This window comes from Phaenicophaeus curvirostris, chromosome 8, assembly GCF_032191515.1.
Source record: "Phaenicophaeus curvirostris isolate KB17595 chromosome 8, BPBGC_Pcur_1.0, whole genome shotgun sequence".
Lineage (NCBI taxonomy): Eukaryota > Metazoa > Chordata > Aves > Cuculiformes > Cuculidae > Phaenicophaeus > Phaenicophaeus curvirostris.
Window position 1 is genome coordinate 13,570,089 of NC_091399.1, and position 23,142 is coordinate 13,593,230.

Sequence of the window (23,142 nt, forward strand, 5' to 3'; positions counted from 1 at the left end):
TAATGCATGCGGTGTAAATTTCTCTGTTGTATCTTGACTTACAATTCCATGTATGTGATTTCCTGTTCTCTGCAGCACCAGGAGTCAGGGCCAGTCCTGGCAGTCATGAAAAGAGAGACTTGGTTCCCCCTTCTGGGAAAACTGCCAGAAATGTACTACTTCAAAAGCTGAAATATATCCTAAGAACTTTGATCAACAGTCTTAAAACATTAAGCTAATTCTTCCTTCATTTTTAGTGCATGAGTAACCATAAAGGTCAAATGTGACTCAAAATGCATGTCATTTAAGGTGGGTGTGGAATGCCTGGGTACTTGGAAGAAAGTCATGAAGTCCAGCCTTTCACTGTTAATTATGAATTTTTTTATAACAGTGTTTGCATTAAGAATACAGAGGTCTTATAGCATGTACGCTTTTAATAGTATTTCAGAAGTCAGTATTTGTAGCTGTATTCTCACATCAGATTTCCTAATTTGCCAAAAGATTTTTTTCGGTTACTGGAGGAGCTGTCATGCTTTCTGTATGTGGGTTATAGATTCTAAAGCAGAAAAGCATTCTTCCCCAAGCACGTAATAAATTTCTAGTGGTATGCTTGGTGATTGGTAGGAAATGGGATTAAAACTTTGTGACTCTCCCAAATGGCTTTATCCTGATAGCGTTCTGATTGTCTTAATATGTCCAACATACTCTGCTGTCTTTCTGTTGAATGTTAGTGCCTAGTACACCTCAGGGAGGGGTATGTTCTGTGATCTGCAAACTCACTTTCCGTATGAAGGCTGGTTGTGTGTAGATGACTGCTGTCTGAGTGGAAAGTGAGATTTGGTTAACCTGTAAGGGAAAAAACTCCTACGTGTATGATGAAGTATTTCCTGGAGTTCAAAAGGCTTACAGCAGCACTGAGCTTTCATAGTTGACATATAAAACTCTTCCATTTGGACAGAAGAACATCTTGATTGTTACTGTGCTTCTGTGACCTTCCCTGAGATACCCTAGAAATATGTTTGTTAAATGTAGTCACAATGCTTATTTTCAGTAAAAAAAAATTGTTTTCATACATGTCTTTTGGTAGGAAGTAATTGCTTTTCCGAGGAGCTCTTGTGGGTCTTCTCTGTGATGGTGCTTCTTGCTTTTAATTTTAAGCGTATTTTCTTTTATTCATATTAAAATATTGCCTTTTTTTCTGATACCAACCTTAGCATGGACAAAACGGAGAATACTTCTTTTTGTCTTGAGGGAGGAGCTGTATTTTCTCTATTTTAGACCTGAACATGGATATATCACTTTCCACATTTCCACACAGAGACAGTTTCTAAATTCTGTATTTTGTGTTAAATAACATAACTGAGATCTGGGTTTTCTTCTACTTCACCATGTTTTACCCTTTGTCATCTCATATCTTAGCCTTCCCCTCTGTTCTTGCAAGTTGAGTCTGTTCCACTCGCTCCTTGTTTTGTTTTTCTGGATGTGTTGGGTGTATACCTATTCTCTTCATGTGTATTCATTCAGTGGTCCCCTACATTTGTCTCTACCTTCAGGGTCTGAGATGACTTAGAATTCTTCAGTTATCCTCTCTTAAGAGTTGCTGGATCTTGGGCCATATTTTTTCCTGAGGATTGCCAGTTTTGAGTTCTTCTGAAGCTTTCCAACAAAAATGTTTATTTTCTGCTATTAAAATTTTATTTGGCTGAAATATGTACAATATTGATAAATGTTATATTAGTGTGTACAGAATGTATGTTTGTGGAACTCAATGTGAGCAGAAGCAAGTGGCAGTAAGATGCTGTGGGAGGAAGGACAAGCAGATGGTGACAGAAACCACTCTTTCTGAATTTGTAGTTGCTGCTGAGTCCAGATAACATGAAGAAGTAGTTGGTTTGGTTTCCAATAGAATATGTAGCAGAGTGAAAAATGTTTAATTTGCAATTTCTTTCTTGTAATTAACCAGCAGAATACACAAGAGTTTGCTGAGTCTTTTCTTCTTGTTGTACCCTTTGTGCTTCATCCTCCCATGTGTGGTTTGCCATGTAATTAGGGAAGTGGTAGTTATAATAATTAGGTTCTCTTTTTTCCATGGAACTGTGTTTATGAGATCCTGTTGAAATATTACCTAAATAAAATTAAAATAAAAAAAACCCCAGAGTCTGAGGTCCAAACTGTGGTGGAGGATGATGTCTGAGAGGGCTGCAGTGCATCTCTGCTACTGCCACCTGTGTAACCCTTGCAGAACCACTGACACCTGGAGCTGTGGTGCAGCATTGTGAGCAATGAGCGCTCTAGTGGTTGCTTCCAAGGGGGAAGTAAGTGACTGCTAGATACTGGAATAAATGCTCACAAAACACCCTTAAAGGGCAAAAGAGTTCTAACATCAGTGACTGTAAAGCTGTATGTGTTCACTTTATGAGCTATTTTTTAAGTAAACCTTATAACCTCAAAATTCAAAATGCTGTATGAAACTGCATGTTTCAATAAAATTCTAGGTTCATTACATTTCTGCCTTACATTGTTCCACCTTTACTTCTCTTTCATTCCAAAATGGGAGACCCCTGTGTTAGAGATTCAGACAATGAATCCTTTTATCTAGCACATACATTCATTATTCATTGTGCATTGTCAGTGGATTGCTACTTTGTGCCTGAATTAGAGATAATTAATCTTAGGAAAGTACTTGTAATTTCACATTTTATGAAGCACTATTGTCTCAGCACAGCAGTGCTGTGGTGGCAAAATACTCTAATGCTCATAGTTGCTATGATCTATCATAGCTCTTAATGTTTTTGTGCATTCAAGTCTTTATTTTGCTTGCCTGTCGATAGGTTTACAGCAGTCATGTTTGTGTTTTGCTTTGGAAATGGTTTTTGGTAGTTTTATGTTATGTGGAATTTCAGGCAGAGATAGGTTCAATTGTTGTTTAAATGGTGAGGTTAGAAAGACCTTATATACTTTTTAGCACTGAAAAGGAAAACTTGGAAAAGTGATGGATTTCAGAGCAAGAGGAATTGAGTAGATTCCTTACTAGCCATGTTACTTCTGATGATTTACATTTATAGCTGGTGTTTGATCAGCTACAGTACACACTTAGAAGCAAAGGCCTGATGTTTTCCATCTGGTGTTTAAATGTTGCTAAACCTTCTTGCTATGCCTGCAGCCGTATAGGAGCATGCGTGAGCATGAAAAGAACTTCACTTGGGAGTTGGTTTACTGTACTGCAGTCCCTGCATAGGGAACAGTTCCTGCTCTGTAGCTTACAATAGTTGAGAAACTATTCTAAAAATACCTGTATCTCCTGATAGTACTTACAACTGATATTCTGAGAATGATGAAAGAATAAAATTACAATTTACACCCACATGAAGGTACTGGAGAACTAATTGAATTCAAAGTTATCAGAGGTCCCTTAGCTGCATAGTACACAGAGGGAGATATTTTGGAATAACGATTAATGTGTTTGTCCTTCTGTGGGAGATGAAAACCTGAGAGCTAAAAATGTACTTTGTGTTTTACTTGGCATTCTTGCTAAATGGAAAGAAAAGTTGCAAATGACATTTAGAATGCTCTCTGAAGTCTCTTCAGCTTTATTTGCCTGTTTTCACGAATTTCACAGTAATTGCTTACTAAGGTATAGTTCTTACCTCAATGGGAATTTTTGATTACACTCTTCATGGAAACTGCCACATCATAAAAACATTTAATATAATTTTTGCTTATTATTAGGTGTTCCACAGCAAACAAAATTCCTTTGTAGAAATGTTAATCTTACCATAGTTATCATAATTCTTAAAAATAGAAATTGGGGAAAAAATAATTAAAATTTTAAATAAGTGCATTAGTCTATGCAATTTGTGCTGACTAGAGGAACACACCTCCGACCTGAATCACCCTGTGATCCTGACCTCATAAGTGGAGTCAAGAATTAGAATTTATTGTTAGTCTAATGCAGCAGTTTTTATTGTTAGCCAGTTACCGTGATGCTAACACTTGTAGTCCAATTACTGCTGGTTCATAATAATCGATGTACACAAGCTTCTTCACATTGACCTCGTTTAGGCTCACCCTTCCAGTGTCCTGAGCAGTGCTGGGAAGAGGATGCTGGTGGTGACTCTGCAGAGGATATCACAGAATCACAGAACAACCAGGTTGGAAGAGACCCACCGGATCACCGAGTCCAACCGTTCCCATCAAACACTAAACCATATCCCTCAGCACCTCATCCACCCGTGCCTTAAACACCTCCAGGGAAGGTGACTCAACCACCTCCCTGGGCAGCCTGTTCCAGTGCCCAATGACCCTTTCTGTAAAGAATTTTTTCCCAACGTCTAGCCTAAATCTCCCCTGGCGGAGCTTGAGGCCATCCCCTCTTGTCCTGTCCCCTGTCACTTGGAAGAAGAGCCCAGCACCCTCCTCTCTACAACCTCCTTTCAGGTAGTTGTAGAGAGCAATGAGGTCTCCCCTCAGCCTCCTCTTCTCCAGGCTAAACAACCCCAGCTCTCTCAGCCGCTCCTCATAAGGCCTGTTCTCCAGCCCTTTCACCAGCTTTGTTGCTCTTCTCTGGACTCGCTCCAGAGCCTCAACATCCTTCTTGTGGTGAGGGGCCCAGAACTGAACACAGTATTTGAGGAGCGGTCTCACCAGTGCCGAGTACAGAGGGAGGATAACCTCCCTGGACCTGCTGGTCACGCCGTTTCTGATACGTTTCTGATATGTTGAGTGCTTTCAAGTAGTCAATTGCTAATGTTTTGTGTTAGTCCAGAAGTATACCCGTGTTAATTATTTGTTTTCTTAAACTTTTACTGTATCTTCTCTAATATCCTTAAGACTGTTCAGTTGCACAAAGCTGAGGTGAATCTAAAAATGAAGTTAGATACAAGTCATCTGACTGTAATGACTGTTACAATTAAGTCTCTCAACTGCAAAGCATGTGCTGCTACAGCTGAATCTGAGCTAAAAAAAATAAGTGCAGGCCAAGAGAAGTCCAGCCAAAACATGGAAAGTCTTGAGGCCTCATGTTTCTCAGGCTGTCAGGTCTGTGGCCTGCTGATAGCAACGGCAATAATGTCTTTATAGGACCACAAATTGTGTGTATGTGAGATAAATCTATGTGGAACACACATACTGGAGAGGGGGGAGTATAAGCTGGCCTTTCATGTTGGCTTGCTGAGTGAGTAATAGTAGCCGAAGATGGAATTAGTCTGCTCACAAAGCTGTGAGCTGTTACAGTCGTGATGGAAGTACTGACATCTCTTCATATTGGACAGTCTGCAGTAAACCACAAGTGAAGGACAGCTTCTCCTGCACTGTCATCTGGTATGTGGCAGCTCCTGCAAAACAAGCCTTCCGATTGCTGCCAGGTGCCATGTGTAATTCTGACAAGCACTTGAAAGGATGTTCTTAAGCTCTTTAAATATCTAATTTTTCAGTGTAAGATGCTGTTCAGTGTTTAGTCATCTTCTTGTGGTGAGCAGTCGAGGTTTTCTCGTGTTTGCAGTAGCCTCCTTGTGAGCTGACATGGCTTATTACACTAGGGGCCTCTGATCCAAACTAAAGTGGTTTGGCAAAATGGAAAGATAATCTATTCAGAAAGGAAATCTCTGCAAGCTGTTTGAATCTGGTGCGATAGGGCAGAGGTTCTTCAGAGGCACTGGATTAGGTGATTTTTTTTGTTGCTGTTGTTTTGGGTTGGGTTTTTTTTCTTTTCAGTCTTTTTGTTGGAGGAGGTTAATGTCTGTGAAACTGAAATTCTGGATTTGTGGGAAACACTATGCGTGTCTTTTGAGGTTAGATCTGGGCTAAAGTCTAATGGAGAACCTTAGGAATACACAGTAAATCTTCAGATTGTCTGTCTTCGTGTTTGTAAGCATCAAAAAAGATTCAGTTTTTCTGTCTTGCTTTGTATCATTCAGGTAATGTTTGAAATAGTCCATTTAGCTGAAGCTTTGACAAATTTGCCACCCTGCTGTATGAAATGTAGCAAAAGTTATAGGAGTCATGTTGGTAGAAATTCAGTCTGACCTTTCCTGAGAGCAGCCGCTTGGCCTAGTCTAGTCCAGGCTGTTTAATAACAAAATTGAAGTACTGGGAATACCAGCCAGAATACACAAACAGAAGTTTGTTTTACTTTCCCCTGCCTTGAGCCGAGATCTATCACAGTCCTGAGTCTAGGGCTTTATTTTTATTGTTTAGTTATTCCTCTGAGTGGTACTGATTTACGTCCCTATCAGAAGCATAGCTTATATCAAAATGGCTTGCAAAACTTGCTTGTTCAGGTGTGTAGGGAAACACTTCTGGTGTAGGTTAGTTAATGTGTTTGTTGGTGTATTGGGCAACAGTCATTAACACGTGCAAACCACCCTGTTTTTTCACGCAGGATGACACTCTTTTGGTTTTGATTACTGAAATTTGTCTTCGGGTAATTACTCCAGATGTTACAAGTAGATAATTCATGTACAGTTTTCAGTCTCAAATCCTGTCTTCTGCTTTGATTAGGTTCTCCAGTGTGTCTGGAGTTCTCTTGTCTATATCTAACCTCTGTATTATGAGGAATGTTCTTCTGTCACTATTATCTAGAACTTAGCAAAAATATCAAGCTTCAAGATGTGCCCCTTATGCCTGCCCCCTTTCTCCCTGCTCCCCAGTATGAGCTTGCATTGATTGTTCTTGGGAGAGAGGTTTTAAAATTTGCCATTTGCGGGTCTCTTAGGTTACAGGGATGGACAGCTATGATCTCAGTTAATGTACACATCTAAGAAATTGAAGTGAGAAGGGAACTCAAAGGTGGTGAAAAAAGGGAGTGAAAATAGGAAGACATTAGGTGAAATATAGATGTGTAGAATACGGACAAGGGATCTAATGGCTGGAAAAAAATGACTCCAAACCAAAATTGAAATTTGTGGAGAGTAATGTGGTTAATAGGAGGAGGCAAAAATGAGATATATTGCAAAGCAATTTGGAGCAGATGGGAGGTGGGAAAAAAAATGAAGAGCAGAGATGCCTAACTGTAAAGGGCTGTAAAAGTCGAGGTAACAGATGAGGGCTTAGAAAAAAGTACTCTAGTAAACAAATTACAGAATCCAAATCGCTCCTCCTCTTGCTGAAAGGAGGGAAATGGGAAAGGAAGAATTGGAGGTGACAATTAAGTTTGATCCTGAGAGAGAGAGAGAGTAAAAGTGTGTCTATTATTTAGAATACAAAAGGAAGACTAGCAAGAGACTAGGAAGGAAAGGTATTCTCAGTACTAGAAAGAATCAGTTTGTGATAATGGTGTGGCAGGAATCAGAGAGGAAGCTGACATTTGGATTAGAACCAACTAGAAGGAAATGTGCTTAACAGTGCTATGTGTTTGAACAGCTATGAGGAGGTGGCAATTAAGTAATTGGAAAACAATGGACATCTTTCCCATGAGCAGGCTAAAATAGTCAATACAGCAGTGAATCAGTACATCAGGTCACACATTATGTACTGCAATGTTACATCTTGCCATGAAATGCATAACTCAGGTTGCTTTATGAATACTGTGAAATAATGATAAACACTCAATTTGCTATATTTTAACATGTAATAAAAGTGTCTTATCTCTTGTGTATAGATATTTGATTTAATGGATGCCAAAGCCCGTGCTGACTGCATCAAAGAAATAGATCTTCTTAAGGTAAAATATTTGGTTAAAAATTGTGCAGCCATCATCAAAGTAGGTCAAGTTTTTTCCTAAATATACTTGAGGTATCCACTGTTTTCTGTGTAGAGTTTTTATAAGCCTCACTTAAGGAATTTTGTAATCTTTATTGTTTTAGAAATTAACAATGAAAAGTGAATCTTGTAGGAAATTGGGTAACTTTTCAAGTAGATGTTTCTGCTAAAGCCACAGCGTTGTAAATTACTTTTCTATGTACAGAAAAGTACTGATTTTTATAATTGACTTAGCTGTTTCAGATTAGTTTAGCATGTGATTGCGTAAATTCATTGAAACAAAATTGCTTTCAAATTGCAACTTCAGGCATTATGTTGATCCTAAGGTGCCATCAAGTTCTTGCAAAATGTTTGTGTTGATGTTTCTCATAAGCATATACTTTTTGTATTACACTGAAATAGATTTTAGGGTTTGTTTTGTTTTCCTAAATAATAATGTTTTGTATGTCAGTCTTATAAGACTTACTCTACACTAACATGTGCATTATTCTGTTTTCTTAGCAACTGAATCATCCAAATGTAATTAAATATTATGCCTCATTCATTGAAGACAATGAACTGAACATAGTGTTGGAATTGGCTGATGCTGGGGATCTCTCTAGAATGATAAAGGTAAGAATTCTTTAAAAATTTAAAAGCTTGTAGGATTCAACTTGTTTGACTCTTCATTCTGTGTCCTCATCACTGGCTGAAATGCAGTGAAAATGTCAATAACTGAAGAAAAGTGGAGAGTTTAGGCTGACTTATTTTTTTTTTAATGCATGCTCACTATTGGTGCTTATGTAAGTATTTTTAGCATTATTGCCCAGAATGTAAGTGCGGATGGGGACATAACTAGACTGAGATTGTATTACCATTAGGGAGAAGAAAAAAGCTGTAAAGAATAGAGCACTGTGACCACCATTTAGAACAATCCATTTTAATGACATTCCTGAATTTTGGCACAATTTTGTGTTCTAATATTCTGTTGTCTATAATAATAGTGAAAGCAGAGGAGGGCTGGTGTCCTAAGGCAGAAGTTTATTCTAGATCTTGAACTTCACATGCTAACCACTTTAGCTAACAAAATAAAGATTAAAATGGAAATAACTGCATCAATTTTTACATCTAGTTAAATACTTCTTTATCTTGAGACTAGTGTATTCTGAAAGTAGATTTCATATTTGATTGAAATCACGTTCAGTGAATTTACTGATATGTGGTTGTGCGTTATGGGTTAACTGCTGTCTTTTGTAGTTTTTAAATGCTGTTCTTCAGCTAATAAGAAAAATTTAATCAAGACCCATTGTATAAACTTTGGATTGTGAAACTTACATTAACTTTAAACTGGCTTTTGTATCTTAGTCATCTGATCACTACTTCTCCTCTTTGCCTATCCCTTTTCCACTGGGTCTTGGTTTTACTATGTCCCTTTAGTGTACTTTATTTTGTGCACACCAACATTATTGTTGTCAACACAGCATAACTCTGGGAACAAATAAGTTGGGCAATTAGCGTTCCCTCAGCCACAGCCAGCACAGAAGAATTCTGCTGTTTTGTTTAGGCACTACATTAATGAAGAAATTAACATTCTCTATTCATGACTTTTATGCTGATTTTTTTGGGGAGGGCTTTTGAAGAATATTTCCTTCTAGATTGATAATTGTAAGGTAGGACAGTCAAAATTTGGTTCTAAGCAGGCTGACAGTGTTCTGTTAATATTTATATCCAAACCTGATATTTTTCTTCATCTCATGAATTATTAATTCTGTGGGCTTACACTTCATAAAACATAAAGGAAGGTTTGTCTCTTCTTTTGAATGTTCAGTTTTGACACAACAGTTATTAATATGAGTGCTCTGTGACAGATTGCCTTATGGCATGTCTGGTCTTATGACCCATTGAAGCTTTTTCTTTTTCCCCCTGCTTCCCCCCGCTTTTTTTTTTTTTTTTCCCATTTTAAATCCAGTGTGTGAATAATAGCTTCTTCAGTACAGTTGGCCTCATTACACCTTGTCCAAATTGGTGGGTATTTTTTACAGGCTCATCTTGGAGGCACTTTGTGATTGTCCTCTTAACACAGGGATCATGTTTAATGTAACAAACTTAGATTGCTGTTTGATGTTAATGACAGCCTATCAGGCTATTATTAAATATGTATGAGGTGTCACAATGCACTCCATCTTCACGCTGCTGGTGGAGGAAATGATTTGGTAGACTACTTGGATGGTATGAGTTTAAATGTGGGGCACTTCACTTATACAGCCTCATCTGAAAGAAGTACTTTTAAAATTGCCTGAAAAATAAATGATATGTAATGGTGTGGAAACTTCCTAGCAGAATGACTGCCTGTCATATGGCTGAAGTAAATATAATGACTATGTTGTTATATTAAAACAAACAAACTGCTTTGGTTTCCAGCATTCTTGCTAGAATTCTATTTTGATTACGCTGAAAGATGTTGAGGCACCCCCAGAAGACTGTTTGGGTACCAGGCTTGTTATGTAATTTGTAGAAAGGATCAAGCATGTTTTTGAAATTGTAAATGACCACAGCTTCAATGACACTGAAGCCAATGTTAATGTGAGGGGCAACTACTTAACTAGTTTACTTGGGTATTTGTTTTGACATTATTGACACATCAGAGAATACTTGCAAAGCTTCAGTGCCTCACAGTGCACCTTAATGAATTCTTCAGTTTCACAATGAACCATGTATTTGCTGTCCAGCTTTTATACCATGCCTCTTGTTACCTGTGAATAATACTGTCTTTGTCCCCATTGAGTAGACAACTGAGAAAAATCACTTGGTGCACTCCGATGGATCGCAATAGAATTCATAGAATCAAATCTGCTGTATGTCAGAGGAGGAAAAAAAAAAGCAGCCGTGCATTGGTGTTTACAAATTGCATGATGAAATCAGATATCTCATATGTCCCCTCTGTGTGGTTATGTATGTACATACACAGATTTAATCCATTTTACCTTAATTTTTTATAATCACCTCTGTCCCAGGCTGATGTTTCAATAGAGCCTCCATTCTCAAAAACGAAGGATCTGAGATTGAGGGTTTATTGTTTTACAGCTTTTAATGGCTGCGTAGAATTCTTGGATGTGGCTTGTCAGTAATACTGAGAAGCAAACATTGTCAGTGAAGAGGAGATACTTGCATTTGACGTACAGTTGGTTTTGCACTAGAATCTGTACCTCAGTGCTATGTAACCTGTAGGGATGGTGAAAGAAGTAGAAATTCTTTATTTTCTGTACCTGTGAATTAGGTGGCTAGATATTATTACATCAAAGATTTTACAAGTAATAATTATTATCTGTTATGCTGTTTCTCAGTTGCTCATTTTCTGTTGTTAGTAGATACCACAGACACTGACAATAGAACGTGGTGACAGTACATAGCTACCAAGGCTAAGGATAGGTCTGGAGAACTCCTGTTGGTCCCTTGTAATACCATCTCCTTTTGCAATACAAAAATAAGTTGTGAAGGAGATTTGAAGCTTGCTCCGTTTTTCTATTAGTCGTGGTTCTTCACCACCACAGACAGGAACAGGGCAAAGATACTTCTGTGGGCATCTTTGGTTTGTATTTTTTAAATTGTTTTTTTTTAAACAACAATTGATAGGATGGATAAACAGAATACCATCAATATAGAAGAATCTACTAATTGCATTAATCAAGGAAATCCATTACAATGATTTAGTGAGAAGAACTGCTTAGCAAAGTCTGTGCTGAAGATGTTGGAACAAGAGAATTGGTACTATCTGGTGGAATAATTGGTGTATTATTTAAGATGAAATATAAGATTATTAAAAGGTATGTTATCAAGACATTGAAGTGAGGTGGTGGTTTTTTTTTTTAAATCAGCAATAAGCTTCTAGGTCTATTTAATTTCTGCAGATATTTTTAGTTGTTCTGGTGAATAATCTTAGCACACCAAAAAAAAAAAAAGGCAAACTTTAAACTGAATATGTCATGCAGATCTTAAGGAAGTTAATCATGTTTTGGGAACAAGCATGAAGGCTTTCATCTAAAAAAATTGAAAATATGTTTGCAGCTTTCTCATGATAGATGGAGAATATTTTGAACTCTATGAAATGTCACCTAGGTACTTCACCCGTTCTTCAGAGAACATTTTTTGTGTATTTTGCTCAACTTTAAATTGAAAAAGATTTTAGCTAGCTGAAGATAGGATGTTTATAAGACAAATATCTTTAAATGTCTCATCAGTATGAAGATCATATCGGTATCTCAGGTTTTTGTAGAGGGGAACAGTGAACTCTGTCTTTAAACTGACTTGGTTTTTATAGGACAGAAAACAGGGATAGTCACTTCTTTCCAAACGACTGATGTATATCCAAATTACTTGTTGCAGTAGCTGGAGCTCTGTTGAGGCTTGTTTGAAATCTCATTGACTATCATTCTAATGTTCTCTAGTGGTGGAGACTTCGGGCTTCACTATTTGCAATTGCATCAGGCTGTTTCTCCTTTCTACATGGGGTGGAATGCAGACCCTCCCTTCTCTCCCTATCTCAAAATATATTAGTAGTGAGGGTTTCTTAAGTTATTTGCAGTACTCCATGTTGACCAACTTGCCCATAGGACAGCTTGCCTTTTTATATAAGGGCTTGAAGAGAGGAAGCAATTTTAACTTCAGTCATTGGCAGCTTTGCCTGCCCAGATTGCTGCTCCTGCCTGTGTGAAGCAACCACAGTGCCCGTTGCAGAATCTACGTGACTGCAGCCTGAGTGTGTTACAGCGTGAGGTGGCTACAGGGTGAGATGACAGCCTTTGGGGATTTATAGACATGTTGTAATGACAGTAGATTTGGAAGGAACACAGAGGCACAGGGTAGTTATTAAAATTTGCCCTATTCTAAGTGTTCAGTGGTGTTTGTTGTGAGGCTGGACACCACCAAAGAGAGGGTTATTCTCATCATTTCCAACGGGTGGTGATCAGGTGCAGGTCAAACTTCCGCAGGGGTTTCTTTTGTGGACTAAGCAGTGCATCTTGCACCACTGAATTTGCAGCATGGTGCAGAGAGCTGAGGGGGCACGTACTGCTACAGAAGCTGATTACTTTTTCTGCCTGCAGACTAGCTGACTTGGATTGCAGGATGGCTATTAGCCTGTGATTAACCATTCTCTCGCTGCAGTGATGTTGCTGAGTACGAATACTTCCCATGTGCGTTTTCAAACTGTTTTTGATGGATTGACTATAGTTTTGTTTAGTTGCAAGAGTTAACATTTTCTTTTGCTGTGATAATAGAATTTTGGGAGTATGAAGTTAATGAAGAGGTGAAGTGTCAGAATTTAGCAGGTCATGTGCTTACTGCTTTCCAGGGCATGACCCGTTTTTTTGGGAAACCTGCAGCTATAAATTGACTATATTATTTGGTTAACTATCATACTAAACATTGATTTACAGCTTTAGCAGTTGTAGGAGATGGTTGGCATTCATATTTGGAAGGCTAGTGAGACAATGATGATGTCTCCAATGTAGTTTGAATGGTGGTGTTGCAGAAACTGTTTTCTGCTGTGCATGCATGCGTAGCAGGACAGTAACTCTGCTGTTAGAATTGCTGAAGATTTAGCTGTGGGAGAATGTGTGTTCAGTTTGAAATATCACAGTTTCATACTAAAATGCTGCATGCCAGCTGCCTGCTTGGAATGTATGTTTCCAAAAATGTTGTATGATTTAGTAGATGGCTAAGGAAAAAAGCATTATTCTGCTGACATGCATGTTGTTTGTTTGTTTTTAATCTATCTATTTTAAAATATATCAACCTTTGTACCTAATATATTGTAAGACTCTTGTGCCTTGAAACAGACTTAAAACTTGAGTGGGGGATTTTTCTTACAATAGTGGCTGTGAAATCTCACCTGAGGTTAAATTCTTCTAACACAAGAGTTTGTATGTGCTTAACAGAAATTGCTGGAGCAATCCTCTGCTAAAGCAGAGGATTCGTGTACATGTAAAGCTGCGTGAACCTCTTGCATGTCTTAGTGCTGACAGCACTGCATACTATCTGAATACTTAAACCTATAGTTTGGTCACTGAAATGGCTTTGCCAGTGATAGTGTTTTCCAGATGCTTTGGATGATCTGAATCTTTCCTGTCTCTCAGAGGGTATTTATTCTTTATAGCAACACAGGGAAGGGAGTAGTATGAGATGAATGTGGAGAAGACATAAGACTGGGCAGGCAGAAGTAAGTTGGGATGAGCAGCTAGGTGATTTTTAAGGAGAAAAGAGAGGTTGTGACTGGGAATAGGAAAGACAAGTGGACTGGGCCTAGCTGGTGGGTGAGCAAGTTTTGAGAGAACGTAGACCAGGAAGTTACAACACAAGGCAGCAGAGACTGAGGAGTGTAAGAGAGTAAGTGTAATGGATTGGGAAACTATGAAATGGGAGTCCCAATACTGGGCATGAGCACAGTGAGATTAGAGAACAACTAGTGTGTTGGCAGAGAACGGGACAGACTGGGCAAGGATCCTGGAAGACTGCCTGACTGCCAGTAGGGAGAGAGGCTGCATGGGGTAACTCTAACTGGCTGGGAACAGGCTGTGCTTGTGTAAATGGAGAAAATGTAATGAAGTGACAGAAATAGGGAAGGGACAGATCTGGGATGGAGGCACAAAAGAGACAGGTTGCAAAGGAATTAAAATCAAATACAGGGGAACACAAAGAAGAACTTATGCTGCAGTGTACAGCCATGTAGAGTGTAGAATGGGACTCAAGGTTCAGGAGTGTTGCTTTTCTGCTGCTGTCAGCAAATGTAAATGAAGTCCACTGGCAGCACCCATCTGTTGCCTGCTGAAGGATGGTACTCTGTGTAAAGTTACTCAGTCAGCTTCAATACCGACTGTAGCTGTAAAAGTGCCGACTCTGGTAAGCTGTGTGTAGCAATGTAATAGAGAGCCTGGGTTTCTCTAGTTATCTGTGTGCTTTTTTGATTCTAGGAAATTGTTTTTGTAAAATCAAGAGTTCAAAGGCTAGAAAAATCCTACAGCTTAATATCTTGCACTCCAAAGAAGAAATAAACCTGTATTTGCTGAAGAACCTTCACTCTGTACAGTGCAGCTACTCTGGGTAGGAGTCGTGGTGGTGCAGTAGGTGCATGGCGTTTCATTCCATCTGTGCTGCCTTCCTTGCTGCAGCGTTCGTTTTCAAGGCAGGGAATTCAAGAAAGATGAAGGTTTTGTGGTTAACACAATTGAATGCTTTTCCAAGGGCCATCCTTTCTTACAGTCTCTGGTACTATTCCTAAGGGATGCTGTATAAACCGCTTCAACCACTTTTTTTTTGGTGGAAAGTGTAATTGCTTATTCTATATTTCTGATCAAGGTAAAACTCTGGGGTTTATTTCGTAGAAGTATTGAGAGTTCACAGCTTCATCTGTTCTGAGTGGAAACTGTGCTTTGAAGATGAACTGTTTCATAAAGCTAAGTACATTGAAAAGGGTGCTTAAATTGGTGCCAGAATTAATTAACACTTTTGATCTTAGTTCTTTGCCCCTATTCTCATCTGTAAAATAGGGATATTACTACCTTATAATTTCTAAGGCCGTTTGTGAAGATAAACGTCACAAAATTTATTTTATTAATTTGATATTCCAGTGATGCATGCCAGGAAGCTGTACCCCTCCATGAAACTTATATTTAATAATAGGTTTTGAATAGTGCACAATAAATAAAGCCTAGAGACATTTTCAAACTGCTCATTAGCTGAGTGTCATGAATGAATGAGAAAAGGGTCTTTTGACATAAAGAAAGAAAACAGAACTGAAAACTGTGTGTGTGCACGCACATGCTCTCAAGGGGGAGAAACTACGATGGCTTTAATTCTGTGATTTTTCTTATACATATATTTATGTCCAAATACTTGACAACATGATTGTGGAAAAAGTATATTTAAAGTAATTTTTCTGCATGTTTTTCTTTTCTTTGCATGGTACTGGTTTATCATGATCTATAAAGGTAAATTTTAAAACGTAGAATTCGGTTCTTTTGCTTCTCGTCAGTCAGTATCTGTCTCTTGCGCTTTTTTCTTCTCTTTTCTGTGACTGCTAGATTCAATTTAAATAACAAAAAACCCCACTGCCCATCCCCTAGCTCCCCCTCCAATGCCAAACCTCCTGACTCATAGTCTTTTTGTTTAGCTTATGGTTATATTTTATAATATAGAAGAGTTTGCCACCTTGCCGAAGCTACATCACTGATAAACATTAAAAGCTTAAAAATTTTTTTCCTCAGTGTTTTTTCACATTCTTTCTCTGAGCTTTTTTGTGTACTCATCTTTGAAGAGGCTTAAAGATAGTGTAGCTTGAAGAAGTATATAATGTGTTAGGATACTGTAATGCAGTATGTGCTAATTACAGATCAAAGCCAAATTATTTTTATATGCCTTTTCCTAAAGGAGAAACCTGGGGCTTTGAACCAGTCAGGCTAATTTTACCACTAATCTTTTGCAGTGCTACTAAAAATCTTTTTCTTAAACTTTTTTTTTTTACCCCCGTAATTAAAAAAATAGAGCATTCTTATTCAGCTTTGTATATATGTGCTTGCTACGTAGTGGGTAGAAGAGGGGCTGGGTGTTCTTGGGGGAAGCGGCCACTATGTGGAGTCCTAAAATTAAAAAAAAATAAAGGCATAGAATCCTGAAAAGGTGGGAGAGCTGCATCTATAAGCTTTTGCTCCCCATAATTGTGTGTAACTGGGGTATTTGACAGGTTGTCCTCTGTCACCTTTGCTCTCAACCACAGCAGAAGGACCAGAAGGGCAGCAGTAGCAGCAGTTTACCATGTGCAAGTTAGGTATATGTGCTGGCTGAGGGAAAGCTGACCGGTTCTGCAGCTTATAACCTGAGGGGTAATTGGGCTGGGTAATTGCCAGGCGGCCTTGTTAGTTTTTCTGTGAATCGACCATTGTTTGTCTGCCACAGGAACAATGAGAATAAGCTTTCTGCTAAAATAATTAGACTATCAACACTTTTGTCTTATGGACATCCCCTTCAGACAATCACACCTGAAGCCATTGTGTGAGATGACTGTACTGCAGGGAGAGCAACCCTGTCAGTCAGCTATGGAAAGTTAACTTGATGTTAAACTTCACGTAACTATTACATACGCTTGTCAAATATCTTTAATTGGGGCAGGAATGCTTGGTTATTTCATCTCCACCTTTGCCCACTGATGCTAAAATTGTCTGGCTCTGTGAACCTTTAAAGAGCAGGGGGTATAGGAAGATTTTATTGAATAATAGTTCTGGGTGCTTTTCTGGTTTAAAACGCCCTGCAAAGAGTACTATGAGATTATTTTTAATTTTCCACACAGTTTTTGAAAAATTTTCAGTTTCAGTGCTTGTGCTGTATGAATAACTTGCTGAGAATAAAGAGAGAAGATTTCAAATTTGTCTGTCTTCTTTGTAGTAAAAAGAAAAATTTAAGATGGTAGCCTCTGTATTTATTGTGTCACGCTATTGCTTTTTATTAGAAAGTAGAGTTAATGATTCAAGCATGAGTTTCACCTCTTTGTGCTGCACCAGTTTTCCCATTGGGGTTTGTTGGAGAGCTGCATGTAAACAAATACTATTGAATTTGAACATGTGGCTGTGTGTTTTAAGAAGCCCTGCGCAGTGGTAATGGCAAAGATAAGGAAAATGATGCAGTATTGGACATTTTGTTTTAGTGGATTTGCAAACAGATCTGATTTCAGTAGGTGGTCTTTATCACCGAACACTGTGTTTGCTTGCTTTTTTGCATGAGTGAAAAATACTCGGTGGAACATAATGACTGTAGGTAGACTACTCGGTAAGGAAAAATGAATTTAGTCCTTACAAAGGGAATTGGATAAAAATACATATAAAGTGACTTTGTTCAGAGCTTTCCAAGGGACGGTATAAAATCTAATTAATAGATTATCTGCATGAAAAATATATACTAAAAATGGAAAACATGACGGTTTTGGGTTGTGTTTTCCTTACAAGGCTTCATCTATCTTGTAAGTAGATTTCTTTATTTTGATTGTGTGGGAAAGAAGATTATGTTTGAGAAGATATTTCTATCTCAGTTCTGTGATTTGTGTGTGGTGGGTTATTTATTTATTTTAGGAAAGACTGTAGTTTCATTCTGCTAATTTCGCCTTGTGATGCTAGCAGGTACTTCTATTAGTACAGTTTTGTCCATTAGTTTTTGTACTGTGTCATAGTCTATTGTAGCTATTGATTAAAGTTACTTGTGTACTAGAAATCACTAGTAGAGAAGGACTGGGTTTTTTTTTTTTAAATGCTTTTTTGTGGACTCTGGAAGGGGGTAAATAAATGTATGGCATCTTCAGTAACTGGAGATGTAAACAACTGTAAAGAAGAGTTGGAAAAAGAACCAGGTAAATATTTGTTTATTTAATATTTTTATTATTAGTCACTTTATTGGCCAAGTACTTGTTACTTTATTTATGTTCAGTTGGTAGGTGCCAAATTGTTTCAGGTTTTTTTTTGTTTGTTTGTTCTCATTTTACATCTAAGAGACAGCTGCTAGTCTTGAATTGTAGACAGATTTGATCACTTCTGTAATCAAATTGGGTAAGTGAATCAAGATGTGGTGGAAAAATCTATTTTTGTCCTGAGTAGAAAGCAAGGAGAAACAGCAGAAAACTTACCATTATTTGAAGAGATGGGCAGCCGAATTAGTGAATGAACAGAGCCAGACAAAACTCCTGGAACACTGCTTTCCTACTAGAATTTTGTAGCCTTTTAAACAGAAAGTAAGACTTACGTAGAAACTTCATTTCTGTGATGTGAGTGTCTGATCTTGACTCTGAAATGTAGAGATGTTTGAGGTCCATTTTCATCATTCTGTCATTTTGACTCTGCATGCCCTTGACAATTCTGGTTTTTCTGTTGTATTCACAGAATGAGAAATCTTGTGCTTCTGTAATTTCCTGCTAACAGATGCCTGACCTCCTCTTTCCTTTGTCTGTTCATTCTGCTAGTTCATATGATAAGAGTCCCAAACAAACACAGGCAGAAGTGCTCAAGAACTTCATTACCTGCTGCTGAGAAGTTCCTTGTAGTAGACCTTTCTGCATCATGTCCCTCTTGATGAAGTTGAGATTTCTTCCCACGAGTATCCTGTTGTTGAACCACTGTTCTAATAAGTCTCTGCAGTAAAATCCATATAGAAAACCCCAACCCTTTGCATTTTTGTGAGCCAGAAGTGAAGTCCTAAGAACAGACAGATACGATTGAGATCCTCATCAAAATGTGAAAGAAAGGAAAAGAAGTCTATGTAGAGTAAGGGAGTGATCATTCTTATTTTACCTTTCCCCCAGATCCTGTTTTTCAGAAGGCAACTCTAGCCTAGAGCATGCAGAGTGGAAATCCATATGTACGTTTTCGTGGGCTTGTTTGACAGTTTCACACATTTTATTTAATTAATTTAAATAATGACTCTGTAAAATTGGTTAGATGATCATTATATCATCTTTCTGGAAGAGATGCCCTCTAAAAAGAGTTGTTCATGCTTCTGTGGGTCTCTTCCAACCTGGTTATTCTATGATTCTATGTTTGCTTTTTAAACACTTACAGTTTGTTTTAATCTTTATTTATTCCTGTTTTCTTCCCATTTAGTGAGTTCTATGAGACACTAAATTCAGAACTGGTTGCTAATTTTTTTACAAGCCAGGCAGTCGCATCCAATTGTATTGAAACAATTTGTGCTCGCTGTACTTTACTCATGTGCAGGAAATCCTTAGCTTTCTTATAAAAGCCAAACATAGTCCTGCACATTTCCTTTAAGAGTATTCTCTGAACTGTGCTTGTTAAGCTTAGCTAAGACCATTTGCTAATTGCTGTCAGTCTTGCTTTCGAAATTTGACCTTTAAAGCATCATCTTTAGAAATTCAGTATAATTCTGTGCTTTTATATTGACTTTAAACTTTTTTTGCTGTCTATCTTTTAGTTAGTTTTTCTTTATGCCTCCAAGAAACTAAATGGCATATGCTGTTTAGGTGCAGGGCAGCTATATTTAACTTTACTAGGATGGAAACGTTTGGGGAATATCTAATTTTTCTTTTAGCAATTCATTAGAGAAAACCAGGAAAGCTTCACTTTCCTATAATGAAACTGCTCAGTCATTCTGTAAAAAGGGATGAAAAGACGAACTGGTGATATAACCTGCCTACCTTAAAGCTCTTTAAGGCATTTGAATAGCAAATTTGTGACCACAAAAATTTCCACTTGCGTTAAATGACTGAATTGCAATTTTATCTGTACTGACATTGTGAAAACTCTTCAAAGGAATTTTTTTGTGATTCTGTTCTCAAAGACAGAGATGGAAATTTCATGGGATATGGCTTTTGGAACAAATAATTCTTGCTGGGAGACAGCCTGCTGCCTGAGCATGCCTGGTAGTGTCTGTTTACCTGATTAAACTCTAGCCTGCAACACTACCCAAATTTTTAATGCACATGTACAAGCAGTTCCCTCTTTATCCAGTTTCAACTATTTTGAGACTGGTCTTTCACCTCTAACGGGATTATGGTTTTTTTTTTCCCATCATCTCCTAGAAGGTCAGTGGTCTGAAGGACATCAGGACTGTCCTGTGAGCATCAGATGGGTGGAAAAAGCAGTGTAGTAGAATGTGGAAAATGAGTAGTTAGAAAGCTGTGTGTCAGGCTGTCTGCCTTTGAGTCAGTTTTGGACAGGTAATTGCAGCTTGTACGCAGTAGGAGATAAGTGTATTAAGTTAACTGGACGTTAAGATGCTTAAAACATAACAGCACTAAGCAGTGGATTAGTTTCAATACTGTTTGCAGAGCTACTATGCTCTGCTACAGGAGAGGTTAAAAATTATTCTTTTCGTATCGTGTCTTCTGCATTTTGGCTTCCCTGTAGGAAGGGACAAACCCCACAACCATTAGAACTGCATTTAGCATTGTGGGCTGTTTCAAAATGGAGGAGAGAAAAGGATACTTCTTTGAATAGAATTAATGTGCTAAATTTGATAGGAATGGTTGGACTCAATGATCTGGTGGGTCTTTTCCAACCTGGTGATTCTATGATTCTATATGAACTTATTTATGTTGTTAGGCATAAAATAGGTTTGACCATGTTTTCCATCAGTTTATATTTCTTGTTGGGAGGTAAGTTTTTAAGCAGGAATGGGATGTCTTTTCCTTACTGACTTCACAGAATTATCACTGTCTGTCGGGCTGTTTCCTAGAAACTTACAACTTGTTTCAATAGCTAGTTTTGTATAATCAGTCATTTTGGTCGTGGAGGTTTTTCAGTGCTAATTCGGCTATTGGTGGACATCTGCCCAAGAAAACCTTGAGGATTTTGATGGAAGAAGATAGTGTAATTCATTACTACGGAAAATAATGTTCAGTTATTTTAAAGATGTCGGATGATTTTTAAACCTATACAAGCAAAAATGGTGCCTGTTTCTTTGTTTAGTTAGATCTGTTAGCAAATATAGCAGCTCTCTTTTGCATCCTCTGTAGGTGGATAAATTTGCAGGGTTAACATTATTGATGCTTTCAGTAGTTTTTACTATCATGCAAAATTATTAATGCCATCAGTAGAATGAGACTACATTTAAAAACTGTTACACTGTAAGAACTGAAGCTGATTTTGTGTGCGGTCAGCTGCAGTGTAATAGATAGCAAATGAATAAAATGTTAAAATACATACTTTGAAAGTACATCAATGTACTTTAAATACATTGGAATGGAATCTGTAATGGAAAGCCTTCCCATTTCAAACATTTTGTGAATGGTGTTTCATCATTGCTTGTGCTTAGATTTGAGTTAAAAAATAATTCAGAATGGTTAAATAAAGTACCTAGTTATAATTATGGTAATTCCAGAATACATTTTAAATCAAGGAACTATGCTTTCATGTGCACATACTTACATGTATTGTGTATTTGTTTTTAAATGAAAAGAAACCTGGTCTCCATCTTCCTGTTGACATCAAACAATCCTCTGATATGCAAATCCAGCTATGGGGAGAACAGATACACAGGGTTTATTTGGATTCAGTCCAAGACTGAAAGAAAATTATGTTTAAAGTAGTAATTTATATGCTTTGCCTCATTTAAATGAAAATACATTTTGAAATAGTTCCTGTAACTAAAAACATTTTGGTGAAATGTTATGATCCTTTGTATGACTGATGCGTTTTGCTATAGCTAGTTTAAAAACATCTTTCTCATACTCCTGCATATCTCTGTAATGTGTAGATGCAGCTGTCAGCTTCTCAGTGGCATATTTTAACATAGTACATGAACATATTTTTATTTTTCCAGAGTGATAAATGTTTGTTATATGAACTTTTCTTAGGGTGTGTGTGAGTGTGAAGTGTGTGTGTATACACGTACTATTAAATTACATCTAAGTGCTTTGCCTTCCATATGAATTTTTGCTAGCATGAATGTTGTTCATGTATTTTCTTTGTGTGTTTATCATCTGTTGAAATACAAATTCTTAAAAAGAGAAACTAAACAAGCAAAGATTTTTTTAGTCTTTTTACCTTTAACTGCAAAATTTATAATGATCAAACTTGCACGTTTCTGTATTGGCTGAATTCCAGGTTTTCAGTATGTATTTTTGGAGGACTGTGTTCTTCCAGTCCCTGAATGTACTTGAAGGAGATGTGTGTATCAGACCATAATTGTTTCACGTAAGCTTTAACAGGCCATTGAACTGTTACCGGTGATCGGCAATGGTTGTTTACACTGGATGGAAAATATTTGAATGGGAGTTAGATAACTATGAAATCTTTAGAAATTACAGCACTTCTAGTCCACTTTTATGTATTGCAGAAGTTTCTAGGACCAATCTGATCATCTCTTGTTATGTGATTTTTGATTGTGATTGTGTCTCACTACTATTTGTTTCTATTTAGAAAATTATGATCTGGAAATCAATGTTGGTGTGAGGAATTATTCCATTTGGAAAGTTCTGTGGCACATATCTTTGTATCTGACCTTTATTTGTCCTGTGGCTGCTTACCCTATGCTAGACTATTCTGACCACATTAATCCTGCACTGAGAATTACTAAACACTTGTAAATCCTCTTTTGGGATAGCAGTTTTTTTATTAGCGTAATTTGTGGCTGTGTGTTGACTGAGTTAAGCACTTACATTGATGATATGTGTTTAATATTTAAGGGGAAAGCTTTCTGCTTTCTGTGTCAAGAAATTATGTTAAACCTTTCTCATTAGCTTATGAGACTCTTGTATTTGGTTTTTAAATAAAGGATTTTCTATCTTCTTCAAGCATTTTATGCAAGTTTTAAATTTTAATATTCTGTGCCCATCCTTTTTTCTTTAAGCATTTTAAGAAACAGAAGAGGTTGATTCCTGAAAGAACAGTTTGGAAGTACTTTGTTCAGCTTTGCAGTGCCTTGGAACACATGCATTCTCGTCGTGTTATGCATCGAGGTAATGAAGGACTAAAGATGATTTGTCTTTACTAA

General features: G+C 37.6%; 1 protein-coding gene across 1 annotated transcript in view; it reads left to right on the forward strand.

The window, feature by feature from the left end:
• NEK7 (NIMA related kinase 7) overlaps positions 1-23,142 on the forward strand; it is a 69,905-nt gene that overhangs the window by 22,263 nt on the left and 24,500 nt on the right. Inside the window, exons 4-6 of the mRNA XM_069862547.1 lie at positions 7,577-7,639; positions 8,179-8,289; positions 22,999-23,107. Of these exons, the coding sequence (XP_069718648.1) occupies positions 7,577-7,639; positions 8,179-8,289; positions 22,999-23,107 (283 nt within the window). The remainder of the gene's footprint in view (positions 1-7,576; positions 7,640-8,178; positions 8,290-22,998; positions 23,108-23,142) is intronic.